Raw genomic sequence first — 13,456 nt, 5'->3', positions numbered from 1 at the left:
ATTTGAAGTAGTTTGTATACCTTTTAATGCAGAGACAATATATCAACTCTAGAAAAACAATTAATTGTCTTTCAAAAGGTAGTAAACCTTGTAACAGCCTCTAAAAAACAATCTCCCATTACTTAAAAATGCAGAAAACACAAGACCTTCAACAGAAAATAGACAAGAAAATTTCAAACAATTTGAAGTGAGTATTTTAAAATCTACTGATGAAAGTAAATATTGCTCTTACCTTTTAATTTCTTTTTCCTGTCCGCCAAAAGCTATTACAGTACGGATTGCTGCCAGAACCTCTTCTGCAACAGCACCTGCTTTTGCATATGCAGCTTGTTCTTTGTCAGTGAAAGCAGAGAGAACCTGATACAGAATCAAATATTTTGACATGTGAAACCCAGAATAAGATCAAGCACTCATAATGGCTTTTATCACAGTTAGTTTYTTCCAATATGAAACATTCTGATTATGTTAGGCAGAATTTCTTAAGTATGCWCTGAATTCAATCAAATAATTCCACATTACACATTGTTCACAGCTAGGGGCTGGACTTTCCACTCTGTTTTCACCCAGTACAAAGTGATAAGAAGGCTACTTTTAGTGAGCTGGTGTGGCTCTCCCCAGGCAGATCTCCTTAACTCCTTCTCATTAGCAACAGGGCTCTATAGCTTAGTCTGTGGAGACGTGACCACAGTCTGTGAAGACAGCCAGTAGACACACATGCACATACCTCTCTAATAACCCWACCTTTTCTGCAACATACTCAAGACAGAGAAGGCTTTCATGATCTTTGAAATGGAAATGAAGTGAAATGAAATACCCTAAAAATTTTAAGACTTTCAAAATACAAATATAAGTCACTCTAATCCCATGGTAATTTGGTCTTTCTCTCATCTAGGTCTGCATAAAATTTTTTACCAAAGCTGTTAAAAACTCTGAAAAGAAACTGTGTCTGAGATAAAGGTTTTTTTCTAATTTATTCTCTTATTTTCCAGGAGGTGTAATTACTCCTTTSAAGAGAAAAAGTACTTATAGGGATGTAGTTAAACAGTGACAGGTGTGAATTCTATACRTATTTTTTGCTTCTTTCTCTGTATGTGCTATATTAGCAGAAGCAGCTTCGAATTGAACAAGTCTGTCCAATCTGTGGAAATTATAATATTCAAACTACATAGAATTATTGAATTACTGAATGACTTTGGAGGGGACCTWAAAGACATCTAGCACTGCTCTGCCACAGGCAGGGACACCTTCCACTASACCAGRTTGCTCAGAGCCCCACATGACCTGGCCTTGAATGTGAGTGTACTGATACACAGTTCATTTAAAAGCTGATGTACATAAGTGTTATCTAAAGCTATAATTGCTCTAAGAAACACATTCTAATACTAAGAATAACATTATCTGTAATTTCATAATCTTCGCTAAGATGTGATGACAGAATGACAGAATTTCATTACCTGTCATTAATATAAAACCTGACATTGAAGGTAAGCTAACTTACCTTTGCCCAGAGGGCTGCTGAAAGTCCCAGGACAGGACTAACTGCTAGGATTACAAGGGTTAATTTCCATCCTCGTATGAGACCAACAACAAATCCCGTCACAAATGTTGTYAGTGCTTGAACAAGCAATCCAATCTTGTCACCTATTCCTTCATTAATCTTGGACACATCACTGAAAAACAAATTACATACAGAGAGGAAGAAAAATGTAGAAAGCGCAAGAAAGGTTTACAGTTTTGTTAMATGGGCATCTCTGTGGAGGATGATCTTTATTGTTTGACTACTTCCCAGTAACAGTTTTCTTCAAGGTAAAGGACTATGTAGTGTGGCCAAGGAAGATTTCATATTTCTTGTGAAACTTTAATGCTATAAATCTACTTTTGTCAGAAAAATTCTGTCTGTAGTGCAAAACTACTGCCACTTCCTTAATTCCAGATTTTTGATCTGTTTACTTGTGGGCTATTTGGAAATAAAAGATAAAGGCCTTTCATGTAGGTAAAGTTATGCAGTAAAAGCTGTTCACACTGCTAGGCTGAGCCAGCAACTTTTTTCAGTGCCCAGCGTGCCCAGAAACACTGTTTTCTTTTCATASGGGTAATACCATAGCTGGGCTTTAGACATCCTCAGAGTTCACAGGAGCTTAAGAAAATGTTTTTCTGAGATCTTTGTGATAGTCCAGTATTAGAATTATTAGAAATTCAGTCCCTGAGACTCTCCATGCAAAAATTTGAAAACTTCATTCACAATGAAATAATTTAAAAATAAAAATTTGTAATTTCTACATGCTTAACAAGATAACACTGGGAAAGGTCTAGTGTACTTACTCTAGAAGACGAGTRTTAAGTTCTCCCACATCATTGACATCAAACCATCCAATTTCCTGTCTCATAATAGCATGAAAAAATTTTTCCCTAATTTTTCTTATTTGCCGACCTGCTGCTAAGGTCCAGAATGAAGTTTGCACATAAGCAGCAAGAAGAACACCAGCTGCTATTCCAGAATAGTAGTATGCATATCTGTAAGAAAAAAAAGGCAAGATTCTCTGAAATTGGTTTAATTACCTCGCTAGTCTGAATCTACCTTGATGCTTGCTTTTTCTGTTTGACCTGAATTAAGAGTTTATATACTGACACTAAAACTTTTACTTTGCTATAAAACTTGCTGACTTTTCTAGGAATGATATTTAATGTCAGCTTTTTTTTTTCAAATGCAATAAAGAAAATGAAGCTATTGCTAGACAGGGATTACCTTTTTTTAAATTTTGTCAGTTTAGTGTGTATTTTCTCATAAGATTCTTTTAGAATTGTATTTCAGATACAATACTCTTTTCATTTAAATGCATCATATCCAAAAACTGCCTAGCATTTTATACACACACAGACCAAAKCACATATATCTGTATAATACACACATTTAAATCATAAGCATACCTATCTATACAAATAAACACACGGATGCAGTAAATATTTCCTGATTTGAGAATATAGCATTACTGTATGTACATCTACTGCAAGCAAATGCCATTAGATCAAAAATACTATTGCTCTTTTATTTGGAACGGATATTTAACTTTTACATTAATTCAGCCCTGTGCTATGAGCAGGGTGTCAAATACAAACCAAGAGTGTGTGYACCACTATTTTTCTCAAGCTGAAACCAAATTTGAGTCACAGCTCTAAACTGTTCAAAAAGAATCAAATTAATTTTGTTTTGATGCAGAACTGACATCAAAATCAGTTCTAGGTGACTATAGGTTACACCAGAACTGAACCAAAAAATGTAACTTAATGGATTCCATTTGTAAAACACAACCAAAATCAATGATTAAATATTCATGGTGTATATTACCTGCAATTATAAGAATATTGCATCTACATAAAAGTAAACATTTTGCAAAAAGCTTGACTCATATGACCTCTTATGAACTCTTGTGACCTTCACTCTTTTACTAAGTTATGAATACTGATTTTATAGAACCATAACASAAAACTTGGCAGAGCAAATTGCAAGAATCTGTGTGCAAATGCTCTGCTCTAAGAAAGAGAGAATGGTTTTACAAATTAAACTTCTCAAATTTCATTCCATTCTTTCTTGTGGCTATGATACCATACAGTTGAGTTTGAGACTTTGAAACTATACTCATTATGAAATTCACTTAATCAAAACTGTTTAATAAAAGCAGGTTAATCCCTAACAGAATGCTGGTTAGCTGAATATTGACCTCAAACACATTCAGCTCCATTCAGTTCCACATCCACACATCTTTTAAATTCATCCAGGGATGGTSACTCAACCACTTCCTCTGGGCATCCTGTTCCAGTGTATGACAACCCTTTCCACAAAGACATTTTTTCTAACATCCAACCTCCCCTGGCACAACTTGAGGCCATTTTCTTTTGTCCTATTGCTTATTAGCTGGGAGACGAGACTGACSCCCATCTTGCTACAATCTCCTTTCAGGTAGTTGCRGAGAGTGATTTAGCTGAACTTGATGCTTTYGCAGCAAAGTATGTACTATCTGACAATTTAACTGTTTTTTGCCAGTAAACACCATAGCTCAAGGAATCGACAGATTATAATCAATATAATTTTTTATCGTAACAATTACTCCTTATAAATTTAGAGGAAGACAAGAAAGGAGGAAGTCAATGCAAATTTCACTGGGGTACAGAACATCCCTAAAATGGGGGCAGGTTGGGTGAGAGCAAGAGCAACAAGGGAAATTGTTTGGAACGGCTGTGAATGATCTAGAATCTTCCCAGGGACTCAAATAATCCCATAYGCCAATCTTTAGTTACATATATTATTCAATCATAGCTTTTCTGTTGTTTAGAGTGTGCAAAACATCCTCAAGAGAAGAATGGTTTGGYTAGAAATGTGTGCCTACATTAAAAAAAGAACAGGAAATACCAATTTTTAATTACCTTGTCATATCTTCTTCTAGCTGGTGAAGCACWGCTGAAGTGATATTTATTGTAATGTTTCCTTAGGAAGGAAGAGAAAATACTTTTAATAGAGCAAATGAATGAACTTTACTAATACAGGCTTAGTCATAACTCCACTGACTACAAAACTACATCACTGTAACTTGAGACTAAAAAGTCTTCCTGAGTATACATTCATAGAAACATAGAATGGTTTGGGTCAGAAGGATCCTTAAGGATCATCTAGCTCCAACCCAGCTACCATGGGCAGGAACATCTTCCACTAGACCAGGTTGCTCAGGGCTGCATCCAACCTAGCCYTGAATACTTCTACAGATCATGCATCCACAGCATCTCTGGACAACATGTTCCAGTCTCTCATCACCCTCATAGAGAGGAATTTTTTCTTTATATTTCATCTAAATATGCCCTCTTTCAGTTAAGAGCCATTACTACTTATCCAAGTACTACAGGCCACTGTAAAAAGTCACTCTCCAGCTCCCTCATAGCCCCATTTCAAGTACTGGAAAGCTGCTACAAGGTCTCCCAGGAATCTTCTCCAGGCTGAAGAGTCCCAACTTGCTCAGCCTGTCCCTGTAAGGGAGGTGCTTCAGTCCTCTCTCTGATCACGTTCATGGCTCTCCTCTGAACTTACTCCAAGAGTAAGACTGCTTCTTATTTTGAGGGTCCCAGAGCTGGATGCAGCACTCCAGAGAGATGTAGGTAGAGACTGTAGAATCACCTCCCTCCATGTGCTGGYCACATTTCTTTTGATGCAGCCCATGATATGAATTCCTGGACTAAAGGCTTACAGCACTGGCTCAGGGCTGCTCTTGAACCATTCAAATCATTCTGCTCAGGGCTGCTCTTGAACCATTTTTCTCCCAGCCTATATTTATGCTTGGGATTGCCCCAACTCAYGTTCAGGACCTTGCACTTGGCCTTGTTAAGTTGAATGAGGTTCCCACAGACCTCTCAAGCCTGTCAAGGACCCTCTGGATGCATCCCTTCTCTTGAGCATGTCAACTGCACTGCACAGCTTGGTGTCATTGGCAAATTTGCTGAGGGTGCACTTGATCCCACTGTCCATGTCACTGACAAAGTTGCTAAACAGTGTCAGTCCCAATATTGACCCCCGAGGAACCCACTTGCCACAGATCTCCTCTTGGGCATCAAGCCATTCAGTGCAACTCTTTGAGTGTGATCCTCAGGTCAATTTCTTATCCACCATCAAATTCATGCCTCTCTAATTTAGTGAAAAATAYGTAGATTGGGGCAATGCCAAATGCTTTGCAGTAGTCCAAGTAGATGATGTCCAAGCTCTTTCCTTACACACCAAATCTGTAACCATGTTGCAAAAGGCCATCAAATTTGTCAGGCATTATTTGCCCTTAAGGAGGTCGCGTCGGTTATCACAATCATCTCCTTATATTCCATCTGCCTTAGCATAGTTCCCAGGAGGATCTGCTTCATGATCTTGCTGGGCACAGAGGTGAGACCGTCCTGTTRTTCCCCAGGTCTTCCATTTTTCCCTTTTTAAAAATAAGTGTAATGTTCCCCCTTTTTTCAGTCTGTGGGAACTTCACTAGACTTCCATGACATCTCAAATGTGATGGACAGTAGCTTAACAACTTCTTCCACCAGTTCCCTCAGACCCCACAGATGCATCTCATCCGGTCTTATGGACCTGTGCATCTCCAGATGCCTTAGATGTTCTCAAATCTGACCTTCTCCTACAGCAGGCAGTTCTTCATTCTCCCAGTCCTTGCCTTTCCCTTCTGTGATTTGGGCAGGGTGCCTGGAGCATTCGCCAGTGAAGACTGAGGCCAAAAATATCATTGAGTACCTCAGCTTTTTCCATATCTCAAGTAATCAGGTCTCCCATTTCCTTCTGGAGAGGGCCCACATTTTCTCTCATCTTCCTTCRATCACCGACCTGCCATAGAAGCTTTCCTTGTTGCCTTTGATGTCCCTGGCCAGATTTATTTCTATCAGGGCTTTAGCTTTCCTAACCTGATCCCTGGCTGGTTGGACAGGTACTCTGTACTTCCCCCAGGCTACCTTTCCTTGCTTCCACCCTCTCCAGGCTTGCTTTTTGTATTTGAGTTTGTTCAGGAGCTCCTTGTTCATCCATGCAGGCCTCCTGGTGTTTCTGCCTAACTTCCTCTTCCCTGGAATGCATTGCTCCTGAGCTTGGAGGAAGTCATCCTTGAATATCAACCAGGTTCCTTGGGCCCCTCTTCCCTCCAAGGCTTTATCCCATGGTACTCAACCAAGCATGTCCTTGAAGAGGCCCAAGTCTGCTCCCTGACGTTATGGATAGTGAGTTTGCTGTGCTCCCTCCCTGCTGCCTTAAAACTCCATCATTTCATGGTCACTGCAGCYCAGCCTGCACTTGMGATTCACATTCCCTACCAGCCCCTCCTTTTTAGAAAGGAAAACGTTCCAGCATAGCATCACTCCTCACTGGCTCCTCTATTACTTGGAGGAGCTATCATCAATGCCATCCAGGAGCCTACTGGATTGCTCGTACCCAGCTGTGCCATTCCTCCAGCAGTTATTGGGGAGACCCCCRTRAGGACCAGGGCTTGTGAATGMAAGGCTACTCCAATCTGTCCATACAAGACCTCATCTGCTCAGTCTTCCTGGTCAGGCAGCCTTCAGTAGTGTATCTCTACTACAATGAACATGAGCTAATAATTGATATCATAGTATAGCATTGTGGTTTCTGACACCAATATCTCCTGTCAAGATGCRTGAATCTTCCTGTCTCTTTTTTGAATATGAGCCATTGTTCTTGTCATAGCAGATATATTCTTACCTGTAAAATTTGTGTCTCCAGAAGCAACAAAGCTATCAGTCATATCACCAAAAATCACCATTGCAATAGGAAGACTGCTTCCATGGGCTACTGCCAGAAGAGTGCCTAGTATCATTAATAATTTATCTGACCAACTGGAGTATCGAAACTGTGAGGGAGAAGAGAAATTCATTCTAGCTGTTGTATTAGAATGCTAACACAATGCTRTGTCTACAAAGTCAAGAAAAAATTATCAATTGTACACCTGCTGCTGCAAAACTACAACTTTATCTGTTTAGAAATACAGTTTACCAAACAATTTAAATGTACAGGAATAAAGYCTTTCTATATAAGCACTTTAATACTATGAACTCTCAAAACTAGAGAGGTGCACCCTTATAATGCATTAGTACCTGCATCTGCATAAGAAAGACCGTAGGAAAACAGGACATAAGAAATTTGCTCTTTTTTAATTTGCCATTTGAAGTCCAATTATAAGAAATTTTAATGGCATTATGATAATTAAGGCAATAATTTCTTTTACCATGAATTCATTATTATGCAGTCAGAAAAACGGTTCCCAATGTACATAGACATTATAAAAGTGTATTAAAATCTTATATCCTCTTGCCATTGAACTTAATAAAGTTTGAGCTCATCTATTACAAAGTCATTAATTTTATTCTGTACTGTAAAATACTATGTTTAGTGATGCAAATTATAGTTGTATGATGTAGTTATACAAGTGCAAACTGATATAGCAAAACAAAGCAATTGGGTGCTGGCCAGCACCATGGACTATAGATTTATGTCTGTAATTTGCAGTGTCACTGCTGTTTATTACGCACACTAAACCTACAAGATATAAAATATTTCAGTATTACTAAATAATGACCGAGGATTTACTTTGGTTAAAAGTTGTCTTTTAAAAAACATACAGAAAATTTTGAAAAATCCAAAACTTTTTAAAATATAGTTTTCAAATTTTAATTTCCATCAGTGCCGTGGAATTGCCCTTTACTGCTGACACAGGTGATTGAATRATGATTGTGGGGTTAAATAGGGTGATTAGTCTACCTGACTGTAGTAATTTAAAGGCCAAGATCACACATAATTGTAGATRTATGGATGTCCTTTTCATTGTGTCAGAAGAAATGACTGAACATGGAAATTATTAACTTTCTCATATAAATATCTAGTATGGGTGTGTTTAACATGATAACTTACTAAGGGAAAACTCCTAAGAACCTGTATCAGTAATAAGTCAGCTTCTTTAATATTCACACACAAAAAAAACTTGCTTGATTTCCATACTATAGCCAATATTCTGTAGTATCAAAGTATTTGGTAGAGACAGCATCATTATGTGCAGTGCACTGACATAATTGCAACCATTTTTGTTTACACTTTGMAATGTGCCTATGTATATATACACTTATATATACAGAGAGAATAAACCTTACCAGTGTAAATGGGCTGACCATCTTTGGCTTTTCTGCTTTCTTCTTCTTCTTTTCCTTGCTACAAAAAGTTGCGATAGTTTTTAGTGAATTTAAAAATGGACCACATTTCACAGAAATACTGATTCAAYATACAAATGTAGCTAATTAAAATAYAATTATGAAATAATTCTAGAGCAAACAATTGTKTGTAAAATTAAAGAGATTTATTGAGCACTCTTGAGATGTTTGTGTTTAAATCTTTAGCAATACAAGTAGTATCACCTCCTAGCTTCTTTAAATTTAAGTCATGTYCTTCCCAGTTCACCCCTCCAAGGATGAGACAACACCAACAGCAYTGGCTGGTCTGGGAAGTTGTGAACTAAAGCACTTGTATAGTTTTCAAAATAGAAAATAGGAAGATAATTCACAAAATCAGTTTTTTCTACACAGTGAATGGGGAATAGGTTAAATGTTCAAGGTATGTAAAATGTTGATTCCTTGCCATACTAAAAATATTAAGATAATTTTTAACAGATGACATAAATGTATCCAAGATTTCCACTCCAACATAATTTCTGTCATATTTTGGAACATTTTTTCAATAAGGTCTAGACAATACTCATTTAAAGGACACTCAGTCCTTTAAAGGAAAAGATAAAAGGACCTTATGAATGAAATTAATGTGCCAATCAATGTTACTCTTACGTTGATACAAAGCTTTCTCTTACTAGGTTTGCCTAACAAAATAAGGTAAAATTTAAAACATGATATTCAATGAAATATTAACAAAGGTAATGTAGTCTAATAAGCATTGATACAGTATGTTTACAATGTTTAAGAATACTTACTCTTTGTCTTCAGATTCATGACCCTGACTGAATGGAGTGATCTCATGACTATTTCCATCTGCAGTATACYTCTTTTCATCTTCAGAATGCATTTTAAAATTACTGAAGATAGCTTCCTGTAAAATAATAGTTGACTGAAAAAATACACAATCTAAAGCCAAGAACAGTAATCTCAACAACCATTTGTTTGAAAGAAAAATATGGATACTTATTWAAATCAGTAAATTTATTAATATAATAGATTGTAAGTGAATATTCATAATGCACAAGTATAAGCATATTAAAAAATGTCTAGAAATTTGGAGCTTCTTTACAAGCATTTATATTCTGTATTTGTACCCATTTGATAACTCTAAGCCATTCATTCAATTTAATTTGAATGATATMATAATATTTTCTGGAATTCAGCACAGATATACAAAATAAATAAGAAATTAAATGTTTATKTAAAAGAATATGCTAATAATTGGATTTACCCAATTTTAGTTATTACTGAWTTTATAAAATACCTTTGAATAAATTTAAACTCCCCCCCAAACAACAGACATACTGTGAAAAGTTGTTCCCAGTTTGCGTCTAGTCCTCTGAAAAATTATTCAAGGCAGAGMAGAATTAATATGGTTAAGGACATGCAGTATGATTGGACTTTACTCCTCTTATGTAAGACAGAGATAACGAATAGCTTTCTCTTGGATTTTTGCCCACTCCAATTGCTGCACCTACTTTGGGCAGTAAAGTGTATGCACTTTGGACTTCACCTCCCTTTGCTTCAAGGGAATGACACTAGTCCTTAAACACACGCATATTTMATTCACACGTGGGAAAACAAGCCTGAATACTTTATCCTTTCACCAGAAAAAGTTCCCTCTTATAAGTACTATTGTCTTAATTATGTCCCTTAAAACTTAAATTAACTCCTCTTTACCTTGTTAGAGAYGTCCAATGCTCGAAGTAACTGTTGCACTTAAGGATGAATCCATTCTTGAATACACAGTAAGAATGAAACCAGGTAACACCAAAGCRTTGTTTTAATCTTTTGCTTCCTTTCCCATCTTCTTATTCTAATCCAGAAAAACATTACCCATCTAGATGAAAAAAAATAGGATTTWACTATAGTGCATATAGTTTCTCACTTGAGTAACTGCGGAACAGCAGGATGAGTTTCAGACTCGGTTTAGAAGTGTTTTGGAAATAGCTCTGCTCAGCAAAAATTTGCCTAATTWGTATTCTTTTGATTTTTGAATGTATGTTCATATTCTAAACTGTTTGAAATGGGCCATTTGTTTTATTGTGGAATGTATTGTTTTTATCAGTATCTGTAGGCATTACTTCAATGAAAATAACAAATATTTTGAACACTTAAAATAGATTAATTGCACTTCTTAACACTTATTTCAATGTACCTTTTAAAGTAGACATGTTCAACACTTTTAGAGAAGTAAAATTTGTGGAAAATTAAATTAAGATAATGTCCTAGAAGACAAATACATTTATACAAATTTCTCCATACTATCTCTTTACTCACACAAAACTTACTTAATCTGAAAATTACCCAGCAAAAATTACTTTTGTTCCTTTTCGTCATGCATGCCTGTAATCTCAAAATGTTGGTGAATCAGTGTTTTTACAATGTTTTGGAATACAGATTGTCTTATCAGATTGAGGATTACTTTAGAAAGGATGGTTTAGCATTGTCTGCCAAGCAGAATATAAAGGATTAATAAGTATTATCTGTTTATGAAAAACCATTGTGAAATACTTAGATGTCTATCCATAACTGTTAATGGGAATACAGGGGGTTTTGTGTGCCTAAATGCTTTCCTGGACTTGATCTTAATGGACTGGTCCAATTATTTCAGTAGTAACCAAAAAAAAAAAAAAAAAACAAAAACAAGAAAAAAAACCCCCCAAAAAAATCCCCAAAATGAAAAACTTTAAAGAAAAGTCTATTGATTAAGGAAAAAAAGAATAGCATATGCAGTTCTTTCAGGATTGCTTCATCTTAAAGGGAAAATAGACAGAACCRTGAGATCTTTCAGAACTTTGTTATATCACTGCAATGTCTCAATTGTATTGCAGTGCAATCATGATAAGAAAGAGAGATAGAAATAAAACAGAGGAGCAGTTTTCACCTGAGTTTCCATTGGCTGTATAAAAATAACGCAAAGAAAATGAATGACACCTGGTTTTATCACACTAGGAGCTCAAGCAACTAAACTGATATTAAAAAGTGGGAAAATTGGAAGAGTACAGTATTTTACATCTATTTAGTAAGATACAAAATTCTGTAATTTCTCTATAGCTTCTGTACTTGGTTTAGCCACACAGCTCCACAATTGCACAGAATTTGAAATCAGAGAAGATAACTCAGTCTTTTCTTTAGGCTTTTATATCTTGAAGTTGGCTATAAATCATTCAGAGATGTTCATGTTAAAACCAGTAATTTGGGTGAGAACATATAATTTCAGTCTGAAGAGATTAAATCTATRAAGTAAACCGACAAGAGGAATCTGAGGCATCACCACTGCACATTACCTCCAGCTGAGTATATAAAAATGTGTAGGTGAACATAGTAGGTGATTCACAACCAAAGAYGTATGAAGACACCTAGAAACAATGTTGGTGCATGTCAAATCTAATTTGAGGAGAAATAATTTCTCATCTAAAATCTGGTTTTGACCTAAATACATTAGAAGGATTCAGAAACCCAGTGTTTTAAAAATACTGTCTTCCTTTAGGTCAGTTATTTGGTTAAACCAACAGCTTCCCCCAGCTTTAGCCATTCTTTCATGTCATCAAGGGAGGTTTTTTAATTCTATAGCCTGAAGACTTGAAGCATGAAATATCTCGTATAGACATTGTATCAAGTAGACATTGAYTAGACACTAAGTAAAGATGTTTTGAAAGCAGTATCCTGATCTTTCAAAAGTTCAAGAGGAAAGAAAATGGTTTTTTTTTCTCCTTCTACTAACTAGACACAAAATTTCTCACAGAAGAGGGATTTAAACAGAGATGACCAATCTATGACCTTTGAGCTATTTAGAGCTCATAAACAATTCAAAATTCCTTCCCTAATTAGTCTGTTATACTATGATTAGAAGAAGCAGAGATCTGGYGATCCAACAGGAACTGCTGGATGATTCAAATCCCTTATTGCAGAAACAAGTAAAAAGTGGCTGATAAGTTTCATGCACCTGTCCAAAGATCCGCTACATGTCCATCTCAACCTCTTCCAACAGTGGATCAGTGAGACCATATGAAGAGAATGACAATGGCAGCTCAAAAAGTAACCTCTATTGAGTCATGTGGCAAATGTCCAGATTCCTATTACTAATGTGGCCAGTTTTCAGCTTTGCAAACTGAGTTGTGTTTCCAGAAACTTAAAAGTTTTCTGCTTTTTTGGTTATATTTAACCAACAGAAAATCTACATCTCACTTTGAGAGATATTTTCTGTATCTGAGAAACAAATTTCTTGATGTTTATTTATCACTGCAGTTATTAAATATGACTCAATAAATTAATGTGTGAGGCGATAATATTTTTCATAATCATTACTTGCCATATAGTTTCATTTAAAGTTGTATTATTACTACATTTATAACAGAAAAATGCTTTTAAAGAAATATAGTACAGAATATTAGGGCTATAAAAATTTTTGGAATGTTATTTCACAAATGAAAAACAATGGGAAAAAATGCACAAAMTTACTTTTTKTGCARGTGGAAAACATTCTCTCTACTTCAAGCTGAATAAAACACATATTATGACAGACATGTCCAGCTTTTCTCCATGCAACTTTTCTAGGCAAGGATCAGCCTGGTGACATTGTAATACTACAAGTAATCCTTCCCCCACTGAGTWACTTTGAGTAGACCAACACCTTTTTCCATGCACAAAGAGCCCTTTGTAAACTGAACACACACAGCTTAAAAGTGTTCAGCAG

The 13,456-nt window shown here is 36.1% G+C and overlaps 1 protein-coding gene across 1 annotated transcript in view; it reads right to left on the bottom strand.

The window, feature by feature from the left end:
- The window catches only part of ABCB1 (ATP binding cassette subfamily B member 1), a 45,542-nt gene that overhangs the window by 24,516 nt on the left and 7,570 nt on the right, over positions 1-13,456 (bottom strand). The window contains exons 3-10 of the mRNA XM_057383118.1: positions 10,438-10,597; positions 9,513-9,628; positions 8,686-8,743; positions 7,244-7,391; positions 4,423-4,483; positions 2,323-2,514; positions 1,499-1,670; positions 233-357 (exon numbers count right to left, since the gene is read on the bottom strand). Of these exons, the coding sequence (XP_057239101.1) occupies positions 233-357; positions 1,499-1,670; positions 2,323-2,514; positions 4,423-4,483; positions 7,244-7,391; positions 8,686-8,743; positions 9,513-9,604 (848 nt within the window). The 5' untranslated portion in view covers positions 9,605-9,628; positions 10,438-10,597. The remainder of the gene's footprint in view (positions 1-232; positions 358-1,498; positions 1,671-2,322; positions 2,515-4,422; positions 4,484-7,243; positions 7,392-8,685; positions 8,744-9,512; positions 9,629-10,437; positions 10,598-13,456) is intronic.

Source organism: Malurus melanocephalus, unplaced genomic scaffold (genome assembly GCF_030028575.1).
Source record: "Malurus melanocephalus ecotype Western Australia unplaced genomic scaffold, MMel_1.1 scaffold_14, whole genome shotgun sequence".
Taxonomy (NCBI): domain Eukaryota; kingdom Metazoa; phylum Chordata; class Aves; order Passeriformes; family Maluridae; genus Malurus; species Malurus melanocephalus.
The sequence above is the reverse complement of the archived record's forward strand: the minus strand, read 5'-3'. Positions and strand labels throughout refer to the sequence as shown.